Raw genomic sequence first — 18,372 nt, forward strand, 5'->3', positions numbered from 1 at the left:
CCTTCTCAGAGCTCTCCTCCTTTTCACAGGTATGTGTTTGATCACTCGGTGCTAACTGCAAGCAGAAGTTTATCAAGCCATACACAGCACATATTCCTGCATGGAAATATTTGTTTACATCAGATAGAAAAAAAGGCAGATTTGGCACAGTTTGCCCACAGCTCAACCTGCACAACCCACAAATCCCAGCACCTCTGCCTGGGACCAATGGGACCCAGGCAGTCCCACGTACTGTGGAACACTCCCCTTTCTGCCACAGAGACAAACCTTCACACCCTCCACCTCCCAGCTTTCAGATGAAAGTCAGCTCTGAACCACTGAACCTCTGACAGTGGAGCCCTTTTATTTCTGGATCACAGAATTTGCTCTACTCTTTCACAGAAAATAATTTCCATCAGCAGCGCTGCCAGTTAAATAGACGAGAGCTGCTCTGGCCACCAATGCCTGCCTCTTTGTTATAAAATAATCAATCTGTTATAAACTAATTCTCCAAAAGAACAGCAGAAAACTCACCCAAAGCTGCAACTCTGCCTCTTTCAAAAGAAATTCTTGATCAGAGGCGTTACCAATTTCACCCACAGCTTCACGTGTCGACTTGGCTGCTCAAACGTTGATGACGACACAACACCTGAGCAGAGGTACAGCTGCTCCTGCTCCTGTACAGAGAAAAATCATCCCAGGAAATTAGAAGCGTTTAATTAGATGGAACAGCCTGTAAGACAAGGCAGAAAACCGGCCACGATCCTGCCAGGATTCTCACAAGCCTGAGCATAAGAGCCTCATTCCATGCAGCACAGCTCACAGAGCCATGAAGCCACCGAGGAGGCAGCACAGGGGCTGTCCTGCCACAGCTCTCCTTCTGGCAGTAACTGCACTAACAAAGTGATCCTCAACAATCAGTAATTTAACTCTACAAACAGCAAAGGCAGAAGGCTGCCTCTGTGTGCCTTGAAGCTCAGCCCTCTTACAGCTGTAGTTTCAGAAAAATCCTAAATCCCTTGCTGTAATTGCCAGAAAAGGAAACCTTACCATAATCTCAAGAGACTGGCTTACGCACTCCTTTCTAGACACAGCTCAGGCACTGTGTTTTCAAATGAATGTGCAGTCATGACTTCAACTACATTACCAGAAACACTTAGGCTTCTTCATTGTGTACACAGCACTGCTGAAGGAGGAAATGAGCCATCATGATGATAATACGTGCCCGTGTCACACGTGTAAGCAGATTTCTGATCCAACGTAGAAGTGGTTTTCCTACCAAAACCAGTTAGGTTTCTAGATTTGCAGGCAAACAAGGAGCAGATCATCTCCTGTAAGTCTGTACTTGATCTCTTGACTAGTTTAGTTGTCACAAACAACAGAAAGAACACAGAGTACAATGCAGACAGCAGGAACCAGGCATCGGAAAGGAACACAGAAACACGAAGCAGGAACAGACAGAAGTGTGTGTGAGCCAAGTCAGCCTAATTTTAGAAACCCAGAATGCTACCATCAGTGCTGCTAAGAGGCCTCTGTGTCACGGTCATCTGATACAGTGAGGTAAGCTGATCACTGAAGTGAGAGCAGTTATCTGAACTGAAATTCACAGAATGCTCAGCTCATTCAGTGAGACTCCCAGCCCCCCCTTCTTCTCAACCCCCTGCTTTAAAAATGCTGCTGATGTTTGCAACTGAATGCTGTACAACCAAAGGGGCTTCGTGGCACTGTACATATTACATATGCACAAGTGCAGTATTACAGATTACAGTTAAGAGGTGGCTGTTGCACACCAGCTGCAATATTAAAAGCTCAGTTGTTATTGAAAGGTTATTACTAAGGAGGAGGAAGCTTTAAAGGGTGAAAGAAGGAAATGTCAGATAGAAAAGCCCAGAACGCATCCGATTCCCTGAGAAAGGCACTGGGCTTTCTGTTTGCTCATGTAACTGAAAATGGCATTTCAGCTGCAGTGCTGAATGGAGTTGTAATTTGCACAGAAAGAGAGAGCACTCCATTAGAGCCTGCGTCACCTCGGCATAAAGTCGAGTCCTCTGAACAAAGATCACAGAACAGTAAACAGCCAACCTCAGAATCAGCTTCCAGCAAACAGGAATCATTTAGAGCCTTTAAATTAGATCACTGCTGTGCTGTTTGAGAAAATTCCTCTGTCATGTTTTCATTGATTCTCTCCTTCCATTAGAAACAAGTAGAGGCAAGATGTGAATTGAAATATTCAAGTAATTCTTCCAGTAATAGAATTGTTTTTGATTAGATACACTCTGACTCATTCTGTGGAAGAGCCCTGATGCAATAGGGCAATTCCCATTGATCTGTGCCTTCTTGTGCCAAGACTCAGCTTAATACAAGGCATTTTTCAGATCCTTGAGTCGCACACAGAGGCACCAAACCAACGCTGCTCGCATCACAGCACTACAAGAGAAACTGCTGGGGACAATGTCAGCTCCCATAGAAGATTCAGAGTCAAGACTGACAGGGACTGGAGAAGCAGCAAGAATGCTGAAGAGTCCAAGCTGCCTAATGAGAAAAGAAAAAGCCAGGACACTGAACATTAAGCCGCTGAAAAATGCTTGTGTCAACACTAAGAGCTGCTGCGTGTAATTTCGTGGGCAATGCAATCCAACCAGCCCAGAAATGCTCTCACTGTAGAAATTGCACTAAGATCTGCTGCCCTCATTCACCTCCACAACCACGGGCAGCCACCCAAGGGCTAACTGCCTGGCACTCACAGTCCTGCAAAGGATTTCCCAAACGCCTGAGAAGCAAAGTCCCACAGAAGTGTGAAACTGGAGGTCCCGAGGGCCTGACCTCATCAGCTCAGCATGCTGCTACCTTGGCAATGCCCAAATATTGGGGGATAAGGCCTGAGAACGTGCTGCATGAGCAGCACGCAGAGCCAGCAGATCCCCTCTGTGTCTCTCAGCATGCAGTGCCTGAGCGCTGCGATGCTCGAGTTCACTGGGGACACATGTTCTTTCCCATTATGGCCTCCATTTCCCAGAAACAGGCACTCGTAGCAGGCATCTCATCAATAGTCACTTAACTGACAGCTCCTTGAGACTTCCTACGCTCAAGAAGGTTTTGAATTATCGTGGCTGCAGGTTTTTATTGCAGCTGCGTCATCAGCATTCCCTAAGCGACCAACAAGCACAGCATCCACGTTATCTCCCCAGCTGCTTACCTGGTGGAGTTGCTGCTGCAAAGCTTTATTTTCTGTCACTATTGCAACCTGAGCTTCCAAGTCACGATGAACGGATCGATATCCAAAATTAGGAGACCCAATCAAGGTTAGGCAGGGAAGACTGCTCCCTGCCAGGTACAGCCAGAGGCCTGCAGGAAAAACAGGAGAAGAAAGGAAGTGTGGCAGACAAAGGAAATGACTGGGGTAGCCTCAAACAATTGCTTCACTTGGAAGAAATGAATTAAACACTTTAGATTGACAGCAGTGTAAGTGATCGTGACACAAAGCAAGCCCTCAAAACACGCTCCCCTGAAGTTGGATGGTTGTGTGATCCTTGGGGTACAGCTGCACAGCCTGCACTGCCCAAATGTGCATGTTTTTCACAGGGGCTGCCGGGTCGTGCCCTTAAGAACGTAAATGCACTGCACAGAGAGCCCCCAAAATTCAGAACGAGTAACTGTCATTAAGTTAGAGGTCATTTTGCAACACAGCACCTCAGATGCACTGACACAAGGCAAACAGTGTGTCAGTACCCTGCAGCAAAAAGAAGAAAACCTTCATCAAGGGGTGGAGTGCCACACAGGCACATGAGCACTGCAGCAGTCCGTTTCAGAAGCAGAGCACAGTGAACAACTGCCTTCCTGGGACCTCACAAGACAGCGGCATGAAGAGGCGGCTTCCTGCTCTGACAGGTGAGCTCACATGAAAGCAGCACTGCTGAGAGAAGTGCTAATTACTACGCCCACTCGCTTCCTGAGGAGTGATCCTTCCCCAGAAGATGAATCCAGTTCTTGCCAGGACCGAGGCTCACAAGGCCGCCCACCACGCAGCTCTGCCCTCTCCAGGGGGCGCAGCCCCAGCAGCTCCTGAGGGATGGCTGATCCCCACCGCCAGTCACACGGAGACTGCAACAAAGAAATCGCACCATAAAAACCACCTAGGCCTTAAAATAGAAGCAGGTTTCCTAACTCAGCCCCAGAGCAGTTCCAAGAATGCCTTGAGTAAGAAGCTGCCGATTCACCGCTGGTTCCTGTAACCTCCTCCCCGCCCCCAACATCACACGATCAGCAGCTTCACTGCTGCTTTCAGCTGCACCTCCAGGCCCTGAGCTGGCACTGCCCGTGCTGTGGCTGCCCCACGGTGGTGCAGAGGGGTGCAGTGGAAGGTGAGGAGCCCAGGAGGTACTCAAGCAGCAGCGTACCTCCTGCAGGCTGCGCCAGCAATCGTGGCAGCTGCACGATGCCCCAGCTGGGAGGATCTCTGCACACAGAGCCATGCCAGGCAGCAGCCACTGCCTTGCTCTTTCTAAGCAGCCCCATAGCAGCCCTTTACTGTGTCTCTAGCTTTATGGCCACCTGGCAGGATCTGCTCAAACAGTGACTCACCTTTCCAGAAAGAGGAAGAGCAGTTTCCCGGCCACTACTCAATAGCAGCAATACAGGCTTATCTCAGAGCAAACAGCCACCTGCTGGCACTCTGTCACCTGACGCTAACATGGAAGGGACCCTAATCCCAAAAGATAGCCCTGCGTCACTCACAGCACTCCACCCAGAAACCTGCTGGTCCACACGCCTGCAGGCAGGCTCATCTTAGCACGTAACAGGCACTGCCAAGAGTCGTGCCCCACTCCAGGAGCCAGGCTTCCAGGTGGTTACCTTTCACTTGCCCCAAGGTTTCCTCCTTTTTCCCCTTCTGCCCTGCCCTCCCTCACACTGCAAGACTCCTGAAGAGCAGACAGCTCTGCTGAGCCCCTCACACTGCTCCCAGAGCCCCGGGCAGCCCACAGCCTCCTGCTGCAGCACATAGAGCATGGGCAGGCACCCTCTGGATACTGGGAGAGCTGCCATGCACAGCAAAGGCCAACAAGGGAAACCCCACTGGGAGCCAGCAGTGCCCGGCAAGAGAAGCAACCTACAAAGCACAGAGCCCTCAAGCAGGTGCTTCCTGGAAGGCAGCACACACAATGTTTCCAGCCAGGCAGGCACCACAAGGCACCGAGGCAGGGCTTTGCAGCTGCAGAGGCTGATGTCACTGCCACCAGGGCACAGCACGCGTCAGGAAGGCTCGCAGCTTCTATATATAGGCAACTCAGCAACATGTGTGTATTTTCTTTAGACAAGAGAAGGCCTACTCAGCAGCTTTCTCTCCCTGCCACCTCTGAACCTACTTCCCAACAGCCCCGCAGGAAGCCGGTTAGATAGAGGCATTCCCACAGTCGTTAACAGCTAATCTCAAACAAACAAACAGAGCTGAACTACTGGTCAGGGCCCTGCAGCAGGCCTGTGCTGGCTCAGGGTGCATCCTTCCACCCTTCTCACCAGCCACGGGCAGCAAACAGTGACAGTGCCCCTCTGCACAGCCTGGGGAAGCTGGCTGTTAGCAGTGGCAGATGGGGCACTGCTTACAGGAACCACGCTGCCCTGGGGGACCGGTGAGCCACTGCAGGAAGTGAGACAGTGACAGCAGCAGCAGAAGGTGCTGCCACGCACAGCAGAACTGCCTCAGTGTGGCTGGGTGCTACTCACAGTGGGCTGCACACTGTACACCTCCCGCTGTAAGCAGCCAAGTGTCCTCAACTATTTGCATGACTTCATTCTACTGTGTATAATGTAGGAGTAGAATCAGCATCTGGATTTTCTGGAAGGAAAACTGAGAGAGACAATGAGCAACAACCAGTCAGGGCAAAAATATTCACACTTTGGTCAAGGTGGGCTTGTGACTGGCCTGAGTGTGCTGTCAAGAAAGAACCTGGGGCCTTGTGCAGAAAGCTATGATGACAGTACTTCATTTTTTTTTTTATCATTTACATCTGTTAAGCAATATCCATTTCTCAGCAACTTCCCCTCCAGCTCCCAGAAGGCACAAGGGTGCACCTAATCAGTACCCTGCACTTCACCATGTGCCATAAAGGGGAGCTGGTACAAATTCTCTGAAGTGTGGGTCACCCCACAAAGCCCTGCTTCCAGGAAGACCCAGAATCCAGGACCTCAACAGGCCCACAGCTCTGGGCCCATGACAGAGCCATCATTTCTCTTTGCCCAAACCATCAAGAGGGATACAGGAATCACAATTACTACCACAATCATACACGTGTGTATCAATAACCATCTAGATGCCTTCTTTCACTCACACTGAGTGAGTGTGTCAACATCAGGAAGATTCTTGTATAATCCCTAGGACTACATTTAAATTGGAAATCCAGAGGCAAGATATGACTCTGCATGGTTATCTCCTGGGTGATTCAAATCTTCCAGGCTTAGGCAAGCAGGATGTTCAAATCTTGGCTGGGTGCTTTTGGAGGTTGAATCGAGACTCAGCACCCAACCATCCCCTCACCAGCTGCACAATCAAAATATATGCAAAGCACACGTGCTTTCTGAACAAGTCCTCCTGAGAAACAGACATCTTACCTTTGGCATGGAAAGTCCATCCAGCCCTGGAGTACTCCTGCAGCTGGATCCTCTCCTGCTGGTGAAGGCAGCAGACCTCATTGTAAAACTGGTGTTCTATGTAAACGTAGGCAGAAGGGATGGCACCTGCCACCCCTTTGGCACCAAAAAAACCATTCACCTCTGGTGAGGCCAGAAGAATCCGATATTCTGCCCTGGTGCCCAGAATAAGGTCCATGTAAGCTTGTGTCAGGTTGAAGTAGCCCGTGGTGAGGTATATCCTGGCATCTCGTTCAGCCTCTGTCAGCAGCGTCTCTGTGACCATCTCATCTATTTGAATCCCAAAAGGTTTCATTTGTATTAAGGGATAGATCCACGTGTCAGGTTCTGGTTTCAGACCCTCAGATGCTTCAGAGTCATGCTGGGGTAACGTGGAGCTGCCTTGCTGGCTGCTGTGGAAAGTCTTTGCATGAAGGAGTTCTTGTCGTGTCCTGGCGGAGTCGATCACCTCCATCACTCTTCGATTTGCTATCTCACAGTACCTCACCTTATCCCCTGCAGGAAAACCAGGAGAGATCACGCCTGAGACCTAAAGGTACAGAGCTTGGCATCACCTACTGAGTAGCCAGACACCAATATCAGAACAAGGGGTTAACACAAAAACATTCAACCCTAAGAGGGGTAGAAGTTTGACGAGCAGCTGCTCGAAAAACCCACTGTTCTCAGTATTCTTCCTTACTCAGCGCCCATCTGATTCCCAGAACAGACTCAACTACAAGATACTAATTACCAAAACTGCCCTATATTCACAAAACTTTCAGTATAAGTGCACACATCTAAAATTACAGACCTTGATACCAAGTTACAAATCGCTCCTTTCCTCTGGATCACATCATCCAACCAGGAAAGGAGACACCCTCCTACCTTGGTAGGGGTGTACCATCCCCTCCATCATCTGGACTGTATCATCTTGCTGTAGCTGCAGAGACACATCTCCAATTGCATCCACCAACTCCGTGAAGAAGTCTGCAATCTCAGGAGAGTCCTGCAGGAGAACATAGCGGTCCTGACGATTGGTGAAGTACAAATCACTCAGGTTTGCACTAGGAGAGAAAAGAAGAGTTCCAGAACAGAGTACAGGCACACAAACTTGAACACCCCAGCCTAGGTTACAAATCTCAGCCCGCATATAATGAGACCAAAGCACAAACGTGCAATCTCCTTCTGGATCTCGAGGATGTGTCTTTCCCTTTTGAGAAAGACTCTTCCCTATGAGAAGATCGTGTGAAAGACCAACGGTTGCTTTTCCATATTAGAAAAGCATCATTATGATCGTTATAGAGAGACCAGGAGCAAATAGAGAAGTCCAGACAACTCTGGTGGTGGCATCAAAAGCTCAGCTAAATCAACCATAGAAAGGCCTGAAGAGGAAAGGACTCACCCGCTCAGGATGACATTATCATCAAAGAGATACACCTTGATGTGCTGCAGCCCAATGGTCTCATTAAAACGCTCTGGAATCAGGAGCTTGAGAAGCCCACGCAGGTTTGGGGTGTGGAAAAGGGAGACACGCACTTGTTCAGGGAATCTCTGCAGCAGTGGGATCAGCATTGTGCGAGAATTCTTCCTGCCTGGGAGACACAGAGCTTTCACACACTGCTTCAGCACGGGGGAGGAACGCGTGACGACGGCACAACAGCTCCTCACTGCAGGCTGCTGGCAGGGCACCAGGCAGCTACAAGCATTTTTTGCCTTTTTAATCCCTTTAGTTTGCCCTTAGGTCAGCAGTAATGTCGATATCTAGTCGTACATCTGTAGGTGAGTGGGCTTGGAACGGGCACCATTTCACACTCAGCGCCACCACAGCCTGCAAAACGTCACTGTGCTACTTCCACTGCCCTGCTCCTCCTCAACAGGAAAATATAAAAGAGCACAAAGGATGAGGACGAATGTACTGACAAGTGAACCAGGCAAGCAAGAAAGCCCAAGCTGCACAGAGCACAGCATCTGACCCCGTGCTCTTCTGGCTCCTATCAACTACTTCCTGAACAAGAGTTGAAAATTTTCTGGGAATACACAATTACTGGTAAACAACAGGACAGGTTTTGAAATTGATGTGATTTAAGCCTGTAGGTCCCATCAGCCAAGACAGCCTCTCTGAAAAATGACAGCACGTCCAGTCTGACTAAAATAAGCTTTTGAAGAAAGGAAGGTATCAGAATATCTACCCCGAGATCCCCTGGTGTAGTCAAGAAGAATGGAAACTCTGAGGTTTGGTGATTCATTTGCTTGCAATGATTTCTCCAGTGTTTCTTCTAAGCAATTCACCTGCAGAAAGAGATTGTACTACTCATTACAGAAAGCAAGTCAAGCTTTGTAAGGAAAGTGCTCAGAAACCAGGAGGTCAGTGGTGGTGAAAGTTTCCACACCCTGAGTATTTCCTAGTCATGCAAAACACTGCTAGTTTGGGCACCACATCTGTCAGACTGCCATCCTACTCTATCAGCCTGAAGCAGCATAGGAAAGGGCATCAATTTTACAGGCACACATTCTTCCAGCCTCTGAAGAGCAATTAACTTCAGCAGAAAAAGTTTCAGCATCATTCCCAAATCACAGACTTTCATTACCAACAAAAAACCTTGGCAGGAATGCACAAATTATACAGAGGCAGTTTTATGCCCTGGCTACAAGTCTGTCACATACAAATTCCAGCCTCGTGTACAAGCTCAGACAAAACCAGGCAAAAACTGCTGTGCAGGACTCTGTCCACCTTTACCCTGCAGTGAAATTTGATTCTAACATAATAATTTGGCCAAGGTCAGACTTCTCCCTAAAGGACTTAGAGAATGCTTTTGTTTCTGGAAGGACAGGAAACAGGAAAGGTAAACAACACAAAGCACAACTGACCTCTGTCTTAAATGCAGAGAGCTACTACTGAATGTGCATACTGCATTTGCAGGACAAAACACGGGGCTACATACAGACAAGGAAAATCAAGCATGATCCCCCAGTTCTGCAGAAGCCCTTGGAGCACTGTGCCAGTAACCCCTGGCAGTCAGAAACACCCAGGCTGGTTCATTCGTATGAATTCATGTGCTCACTAGTTCCAAGGCTCTGTTGAAGGCTTAAAACAGAGCTGCATACATCTCCCTCCTCCATCCCAAGCATAAACACACAAACGCAGTGAAGAACCATGAGAAAGCTCTCAGTGAGAGGAAAAAATGTACACAAGTAAATCTGTATGAAAGTTCTAAGGAAATCACAAGTTCATCAACTGCACCTCGCACACAGCTCCCACACCTGCAGAACAAGATGCTTTTTGCAGAGGGAAGTGTTTTCTTTCTGCACTCACCCCCATTTCTCAACCCTCCTTCATACTCACCAGCTCCTGTTCAAGGAGTCCTGTTCCCAGGTACAGTGAAGCCATCACCACTCGCTGCTGGGCTGTTTTTATCTGCACCTGAGAGTAGTAGAAAATAAATTCAGATTCACTCACAGTCGCTGTGATGGCTGGGATCTAACTGTTCAAACCACAGAAACACTCCAGTTTCACCTGAGGAAAAGCACAACCAAGTAACAGCACACTGACAGCAAGGATGTAAAACACACAGGTCTTTCTAGAGCAACATCAGCACCACTGCTGCACCCACAATTCAAGCAGGAAAAAAAACCCACCAATGTTCTCTGGAAAGCTGAGGAACTTGTCCCTTACTAAAACTCTTCAACACAAGGGCAGTGACACTGCACTAGCTGCAAGCTCTGGGCTGTATCAGTATCACACTAGCAAGCCCAGCTTTCATTCTGCTTTAAACCTCTGTATCCCACCCTGTGAACTAGTCAGAACCTGACTGGATCTAAATTCAGAGTTGCTCTCAGTCTGTGAGAAGTCACTGTGTGGTGCCACAGTCCTCATGCTGTTCAGAAGCAAAACAAGTTAATGCTTTCCTCAAGATGGACAGCTGCTTAAGCAGGGACACGTTAGCTGGCCACAAGCAGCATCACAGCCTTCCACGCCATCTACATGAGGGCTCTGTGCCAAGCATTTGCCCTCCTCCCTCGTTCCACCTGGGGGTGAGAGGAGACCTCGGTCAACAGAGCTCTCCTTCCCTTCTTTCCCCCTCCTCCTCTGCTCACCGCTGAAGCCAAGGGCTGGGAGCTGCTGGCTCACCCTACCTGCACAGCCCACACAAGGCCTGTAATCCAACAGCTTGCTGCAGCCCAGATCATGTTTCAGAAGCACTTGAACGCACTTCAAACACATGCTGTCAAAAGACTGGTGCAACCGTGCGGAACAAATCCTCACCTCAGCCCTGCTGCTTGTTCCCAAAGAACATTCAGACTCGGAACCCACAGCTTACCTTCAAGAGTTCATAGAATTCAGCTGGAGAAGAAAGCACCTTGACGTGAGAGCTGGAGATCCCAAACTCTGGAACCAGATTCCTGATCCACTGGAACCTGTGTGCTCCTTCTGGGCAAAGGGAGCAAGGCATGGCTGTGATCACAGGAACCGGCGGGGTGAGCAGTGGGGCCAGGAGAAGCCATGATGATCTGTGAAGAGAGATGGAGGAATTCTGTGTGGCAGAGCCTTTGCTTCCTACAGACAGCCTCCAAGCAAAGGAGGAGCTGCAACCAGGGCCAACACATCCCAAGGATCCACAAAGACAAGAAGGCTTTTCCCTTTCCATATTTCACAGAAACCAAACCTAGAAATAGAAAACCATATGCAAAAGGTGGCAGGTGTTAACATCATCAGCTGCTGTCCCAGCTGGCAGAGGGAAATAACTCCTTCACCAGAACACTGAAGGAGGACAGCAAACAGGTCAGAAGCTAAAGAGGCTGAGATGTGAACCTTCCAGCACCCACAAACCAGGCGTCTGGCAGTGCTGCTCTCCCTGTCATCAATCACTTCTGAACTCCACCCCAGCTACACAGGCTGCAGCTCTGCCACGATGGATGCTCGCTGCCATTTCTAGCTTAGCTCTCAGCCAGGCTAAAGATCACACGTTTCTGTTCCAAGTAAAGACACTGTAAAAGTCACAATATTTGTAAGTCCCTTAATGAAACACACAAAACAAGCAAAGAGATCTAAAAGATGCAAAGTGCCTGAAAGCAACAAAGTCCCAGCAGCAGAACAACACACCCAAGGACAACGTGTGTTTTGAGGGGGACACAATATGAGCTAAGGATCACGGCTGAGGAACTCACGGTTTCCTTCCACTCGCATGCTGTACAAGCACTAAAAGAAGGTCAAAGCTCCTCTCACAAACTCCAAAGTAACTACAGGGGAAGCAGCAGGAAGCTCATTCTTTAAGAAGCAATAACAAATTTCAGGGCTTTGAAGTCATTTGGAAAAGAAACCAACTTACTGCTGAGAGTCATGCTTAAGGGGATGACAAGAAGTAAACGGCGTTTGTTCCTCTCTGCAGGCTTAACACGCATGCAAAACCATCCAGTCATACAATAACTCCTGGTGGGAGTTTGTCCACATGACAAAACCACATTTCAACACAATTAGCAGCAGTGACTCTCATGAGATCCAGGAATCGAAGAGCGAGTGACCGAACTCCATCCCCAAAGCGTGCAGGGAGCGCTCGGCTCTGCAAAACCCGCTCTCAGGAGCCCAGTGCCAAGCAGGACAGAGCGGGGGCAGCCGCCCCATCCGGGAGGAACGCCGAGTCCCACGGGGTTGGGGGGCAGCCACCAGCCTGCATCCCACCCCTCTGCCTTCTGCCAGCACCACAAACCAACAAGAAACTCGATTACGACCTTTACCAGAATTTGTGACGAGGAACTTTTAGGTTTTTACCATAATCCAAAGCCCGAATGACCACAGATTCCAGGAAGATGATTTCACTCCTTTGCTTCATGATAAAACGCTGGATCTTCACAAGGTTTCCGAACACCCTTACGCAGAAGCCAGGCAGCTTTCAGTTGCATTTCCTGGAAAATCCACTAGTTTGTCACTGACTACTCATTGTAACACAAGTCTGAGTCAGTTTGTGCAAGAATTCCTGGGATGGTGACTTTCAGCAGATCATGGGGACCATGCTCAGACTTGACATCCATGAGTGCTCTTGACTTATGGCTGCTGGAAACAACTGGAATGTTCCACTGTAGATGGGGAAGGAGAAGGGGGGAGGGGGGTTCCTTTCAAAGCAGAAAAGAAATACAAGAAATACTGGTTTTTAGGCACTCCCAAGTTTGACTTCACAGAACTCGCTCAGGACCTTGCTCAATTCATGTCCCAAGAGGCCACACACACACAGGCTGCCACGCTGACACTCAGCAGCAATTTTTTGTTGGTTTTTTTTTTTTGGCATTACACAGTAAGAACTAATCAATAAAGGAGAGAACCATTTTCCTTCTTACTCTGTGAGTCAAACCATACCTCCAGAAGCCACCACACAGAGGCCAGGAATCCACTTTCCCAAAGCACAATTCCAAGCAGCCACTTTCTGGCACTGCAGGTTAACCCACACCCTCACACCCAGCCCAGCTCCACAGGAGCCCCCACTGCTGCTGAAGGAGGGACCCCAGATCCCTTCCACACAGTACTGACAGCCATTAACCACACACTGACTTTTTCACTGTCTCTGCAGCTTGGAGCACACCTACGCTGTTTGATCTTTTAAATCACTGCAGAAATTTCAGCGCATATTTAAGCTGCAAGCTTAAGACTTTTACATACACAGAGCAAATCAGGATTTTGCTCTGGCCAACAGCAGCAACAGCACAGCAACCACTATCAAACAGCACCTTCTGCCCACAGAGACAGAAGAAAAGTTCAAGCAACCACGTCAGTGCAGCACAATCCTTTTAGTGCAACACGCAACAATTAGAAGCCACGTAACATTATGAAGAAATCACCAAAATTCCACACTTCAACAAAGGAGTTTTCAGAGAAATAGAAACTGGTGACGGGGGGGGGGGAACCCTTCCCATGTATTCCACATCATCAAGTTAACCGGAAAGAGAAAACAGATCTAAAGGGAACTCGCCTCCAATCTCTTGTGCATAAGAAGTTGGCCCTAAATATAAATGAGGGATTTTCTGTGCGTGTTCTATTTTTAAAAGTTGTGGTTTTGGTACACAGACTCACGATAGAGCTGAAAGACTTGTTTCAATGTAAAACCTCATCTGCAGAAACGAGAGGTGAAGTGAAACTGCGGGGTAAAGCACTGTGCTTTCACCCACACATCCGTCACCACGCGGGGATCCACAAACTGCTCCTCTTTGAATTCAGCTGTGGCTTTCCAGGGCTCAGTGTAGTAATGCATCTGCATCAAGAAATGCTGACGAAACCAAAAGAGGAGTCTGCAGAGATGCCCTTAGCTTACACCAAGGACAAGCAGCAGAGCACAGGGGACAAAGAGCTCTGAGATGACTGCAAGCACAACCACAGCATGGCTGCTGTCCACAAGAAGACAGTGAGGATGTAAATATGTGCTGTGGTGGCAGACACTGCTGTTCAAGAGCAGGCCCCACTCATGCTGTGAGAGATGCTGCACTCACTGCAGCACAATACAAGGCCCTACCAGTGCTCTCTTACCAAATGCAGCAAGAAGTGATGCCCAAAGACCACAGAAACAGCCTTTTCGTTATTTAAGATGCATCAAAGCATGTTGTTTCATCACCTCTGAACCCAGCATGAGGTTCCAAGGAACTGTAATCACTTCTGCTGCTTTAATGGTTTAGTTTTAGCATGAGCTGTACTCCTAATTGCACAGCCCCACAGAAGCAGCAGAACGCAACCAAAGGTACTGCCAGGATCACAAGAGAAGCACAGCACTGCCCAGAGGAACACGGCAGTGTGAGGGCCCACACAAAGAGCCGCAGCCACTCCCCACAGCACAGCATGGGCACCCAGCACACAAAGGGCCGTCAGATCCCTACACCCCCTACACTCCCCAGCCCTGACGCTGCCCAGGAGGTTTCTCCTTTCTGCTGCATGGGAAAGGCAGAAGGGGAGCATCTGAGGGACGCTCACAGCACACCATTCCCGACACCGCCTGCTGCACGGCAGGGATGGGGCCATGCTGGGCACGCTGTGGGGGCATGCAGACACACTGTGCACCACCGGGCCCCGTTCCTCCAGCTCCGAGCCGGGTGCCGTGCAGTGCCCAGGCCCAGGCCGCGCTGCGGGGCTGCCTGCGTTAACGGGGGCAGGGACCCCCCCGCTCCAGGGCGCATCTGAAACGAAGAACTCAAGAAGACGGAGCGAAAAGAGCCCCGCGTGCCTTAGGGAGCACGGGCACGGCTTCAGCTGCGCGCGGCGCACCGCGATCCTCCGAGCCGAGGGAAGGCAGGAAGGCAGAACCGCCGGGCGCGCCCTGCGGGGGAAAGCCGCTCCCCGCCCCCACACGGCGCTCGTGCCGCAGTACCGGCAGGACGGAGCGAGGAGGGGGAAGGCTCCTTACCTGCGGGCGCGGCGGTCGCGGCCCCGGGACAGGCGGTCGGAGAGGCGGCCGAGCAGAGCGGCCAAACCCGGAGGACCCCGCGGCAGCCAGGCCGCCAACCTCCGCCACAGCGCCGCGCCCCCCGCAGCCGCCATCAGCGCCGCGCCTTCCGCTTCCGCCCGCTGCCATGGCGACGCGCCGCCGCGCACTTCCGCTTCCGGGTCGTCGGGGCTCCGCGGGAGCGCTGTGCTGTGAGCGCGGCCGTGCCGCCCGGGCGAAGCCGCGGAACGCAGCGGGCAGCCCGGAGTGCCGACGGCCCCGCGATCGCCCCGCCCTCGTGCGGGGATTCGCGGCCCAGCCGGAGCGCACCGCGCTTTCTGTCCCCTCCACGGGGCCGCGCGGGAGCGGCTCCGCGGCCTCGGAGCGGGGAGAAGGGGCGGGGAGATGGAGCCGGGCGGCCCCGCCCCCCCCCTGCGCCCCGCCCGCCGCAGGCAGCGCTCCAGGGAGCGTTCGCGATTCGGAGCAGCGGCTCCACCGCAGCCGGGCTTCCCAGAAGCGCTCCGCATGTTTATTCCCGGCTGGCACGGGCGGCACGGGCAGCAGCTCCTCCGGGGCGAAGTGAACCATTTAAAATCAAATCTAGGGACAGAGCCCAGATTGTTGTCGGGTCGACGTGGACGGCATCTAAAGGAAAAAGCGGCGTTGTCCCCGAGCCCAGCCGGGGGGATCTCGAGTTTGTCCCCTCGGCTCTCGGGCACTGCCCGTCCCCAGCGTGGGGGAAGCGTCCCATCCCGGGAAGGGAGCACCGAACCCCCCGGGAGCGGGGCTGCCCCTCGGAGCCCTCCGCCGGGAGGGGTTCACCCCCAGCAGTTCCCAAACGAGCAAACCGAGGGCGTTTGTTCTCCCCTGCAGCTCTGCTGGGAAGTGCACGCGAGGCCAGCAGCAGCCTGGAATGTTGTGCTTGAAATAAACTCGGCCGTTCGCAGACATCCGATCCGCTGCCCGCGAGGATGCGGCTGTCGGACCCTCGCACCCCCGGGGCACTGCGGGCAGCGGGATGGGGGCGGCCGGGCCGGGTGTCTCGCTGCTCCCCGCGAAGACTGCCGGGGTGGAACCCAGGGATCCCGCAGCGTCTCTGTCCGGGGGTCCCGCGGAGCGGTCCTGAGGGTTCGGGACCCCCGATCCTCTGCTGTGCACCTCGGGGCGGAGGTGGGGGGAGAGCGAGCAGGGGGCCGCAGTCCCCGGGCTGGCCGGGGACTCACCTCTTCTTAGAAGGAAAAGAGCATGAATGGGAGCGGGAGGGGGCGGCCGCGCTGCCCGGAATGGGCCGGCGGTGCCTGGCGCTGAGCCGAGCCGAGCCGAGCCGGGCGGGGCGCGGGGAGGGCGCCGGGGAGCATTACAAGAAGCCGCGCAGTTCCAGGAAGAACCCGAGGGCGGGCTCTCCGCCCGCTATAAGAGGCCTCCCCGGGCGGCCCCGGCAGCTCCGCCGCCGTCCGCCGCCGCGCAACGAGCCCCGCGCCCCGGCCGCCACCGAGACCGGCACTGCGCCCCAGGTACCGGCACGGGACGGGACGGGGAGGCGGGGAGGGTCCCCCGCGGTGGAGCGAAACAGGGACTTAGGGTGCTCCCTGGAGGGATGTCGGTAATGTGTCCTGGGGATGGAGATGGCGGGGGGGGGGCATCCCGGGGTGGAGGCGGGAAGGCCGGGCCGGGGGTGCCCCGGGGGGGGGTCGGTTCGGGGCTGCCGAGTCTCACCGCCGTCTTTGCCGCAGGTGATGGTGTAGCGGCCGCTGCTCCCGGCAGCAGCACCCCGAGCGCGCAAAGCTGGCTCCGTGCGCCATGGTCACCCACAGCAAGTTCCCCGCCGCCGGGATGAGCCGCCCCCTGGACACCAGCCTGCGCCTCAAGACGTTCAGCTCCAAGAGCGAGTACCAGCTGGTGGTGAACACCGTGCGCAAGCTGCAGGAGAGCGGCTTCTACTGGAGCACGGTGACGGGCGGCGAGGCAAACGTGCTGCTGAGCGCCGAGCCGGCCGGCACCTTCCTCATCAGGGACAGCTCGGACCAGCGGCACTTCTTCACTCTCAGCGTCAAGACGGAGTCGGGCACCAAGAACCTGCGCATCCAGTGCGAGGGCGGCAGCTTCTCTCTGCAGAGCGACCCGCGCAGCAGCCAACCCGTGCCCCGCTTCGACTGCGTGCTGAAGCTGGTGCACCACTACATGCCGCCCACCCCCTGCGCCGGGCCCGAGCAGCCCGGAGGGGCCCTGCATCCCAAGCGCACCTACTACATTTACTCGGGTGGAGAGAAGATCCCTCTGGTGCTCAGCCGCCCGCTCTCCTCCAGCGTCTCCACGCTGCAGCACCTCTGCCGCAAGACTGTCAACGGGCACCTGGACTCCTATGAAAAGATGACTCAGCTGCCAGCTCCTATCAAGGAGTTTCTGGACCAGTACGATGCCCCCCTCTAAGGGGCTGGCGGAGGGAGATCACGCTACAAGCACAAGAGCAGGGGACAGGCACAACGCCCGTGGCAGCAGGGACACGCGGGGCACGAGCAGCCTCTCCCCATGCAAGGAGAGGAGTGCCGGGGACGAGCTGCTGAGGACCCGGGGCTGAGCCTTGCACCCCTTGTTCTGGGGGATGCTCCGGGGCAATGGGGCCGCTCCGGTCGGACTGTGGGTGCTGTAGTGCAGCCCAGGATGCACCCGCTAGGACTGTGCTGGAGTTGTGCTGGAGTTGTGCCCAAGAGAAGGACGTGCACCGGAGTCCAGCCGGTGCCTGACGCTGTTCCTCGGTTTTAAGGGGAAAGTGGTTTTTGCCCATACTGTACTTTACCTCTTGCTGCCTCCTTGTGGAAGCTCCTTTCACACCGGGCCCCAGGCTTGGAGGTTGCTGCCTTTTTGCCCTCGTTGCCATTTTCCAGGAGACTAAGCCTTAATATTCTCCCAGTCTGGGTTACTGCACATCGTTCAGTGATGCTGGAAAGTAACGGTCCTGGTAGCACACCGTGAAGCCAGAGGGGAACAGCTGGTCGTGATGCCATGATGGAATTCTGTGTGCTCACACCTGCGTGGAGGCCGAATGGCCTTGGTATCAGCACTGTTCTGTCACTCCTGAGCATGGCTCACTGCTCCGTGGGGCACTGGTGCCTGTGGGATCACAGCAGGAGGATGCCCTGAGTGCACCCCTTGTGAGTGCTCATCTGCGCCCGCCTGGAGAAGCAGTTGGGTGGTTTGGTTTTTTTTTGGCTTTTTTGTCTTTTTTTCTGTTTCTTTTTTTTTTTTTTTTAATTTTGAACCAAAGGGATGTTTACAGGCCTATGTGAATCACTGTCTTTTATAAAGATTCCATCTTCACCTCCAGCCTTGAGGGCTGAGCAAAACCATGCTTGAAATTCAACCAAAACAAAAC

General features: G+C 52.7%; 2 protein-coding genes across 2 annotated transcripts; one reads left to right on the forward strand and one right to left on the reverse strand.

Annotated features, from left to right (window-relative positions):
* Positions 1 to 536: 536 nt before the first annotated feature.
* Positions 537 to 15,149, reverse strand: PGS1 (phosphatidylglycerophosphate synthase 1; the record flags this gene model as incomplete). The annotated part of the gene is given in 10 exon segments (XM_079544141.1): positions 537 to 656; positions 3,176 to 3,324; positions 6,586 to 7,119; positions 7,489 to 7,667; positions 8,006 to 8,195; positions 8,793 to 8,892; positions 9,947 to 10,024; positions 10,923 to 11,112; positions 14,982 to 15,128; positions 15,130 to 15,149. Coding segments are annotated over 10 exon segments (1,707 nt in total).
* A 1,638-nt stretch (positions 15,150 to 16,787) lies between these two features.
* Positions 16,788 to 17,429, forward strand: SOCS3 (suppressor of cytokine signaling 3; the record flags this gene model as incomplete). Its single annotated transcript, XM_079544180.1, has 1 exon — positions 16,788 to 17,429. Exon 1 carries the CDS (start codon positions 16,800 to 16,802, stop codon positions 17,427 to 17,429), a length of 630 nt encoding a protein of 209 aa, XP_079400306.1. The 5' UTR covers positions 16,788 to 16,799.
* Positions 17,430 to 18,372: the final 943 nt, after the last annotated feature.

The sequence above is a fragment of the Tetrao urogallus genome (assembly GCF_951394365.1).
Source record: "Tetrao urogallus genome assembly, chromosome: 18".
In the NCBI taxonomy this organism is placed as follows: Eukaryota; Metazoa; Chordata; class Aves; order Galliformes; family Phasianidae; genus Tetrao; species Tetrao urogallus.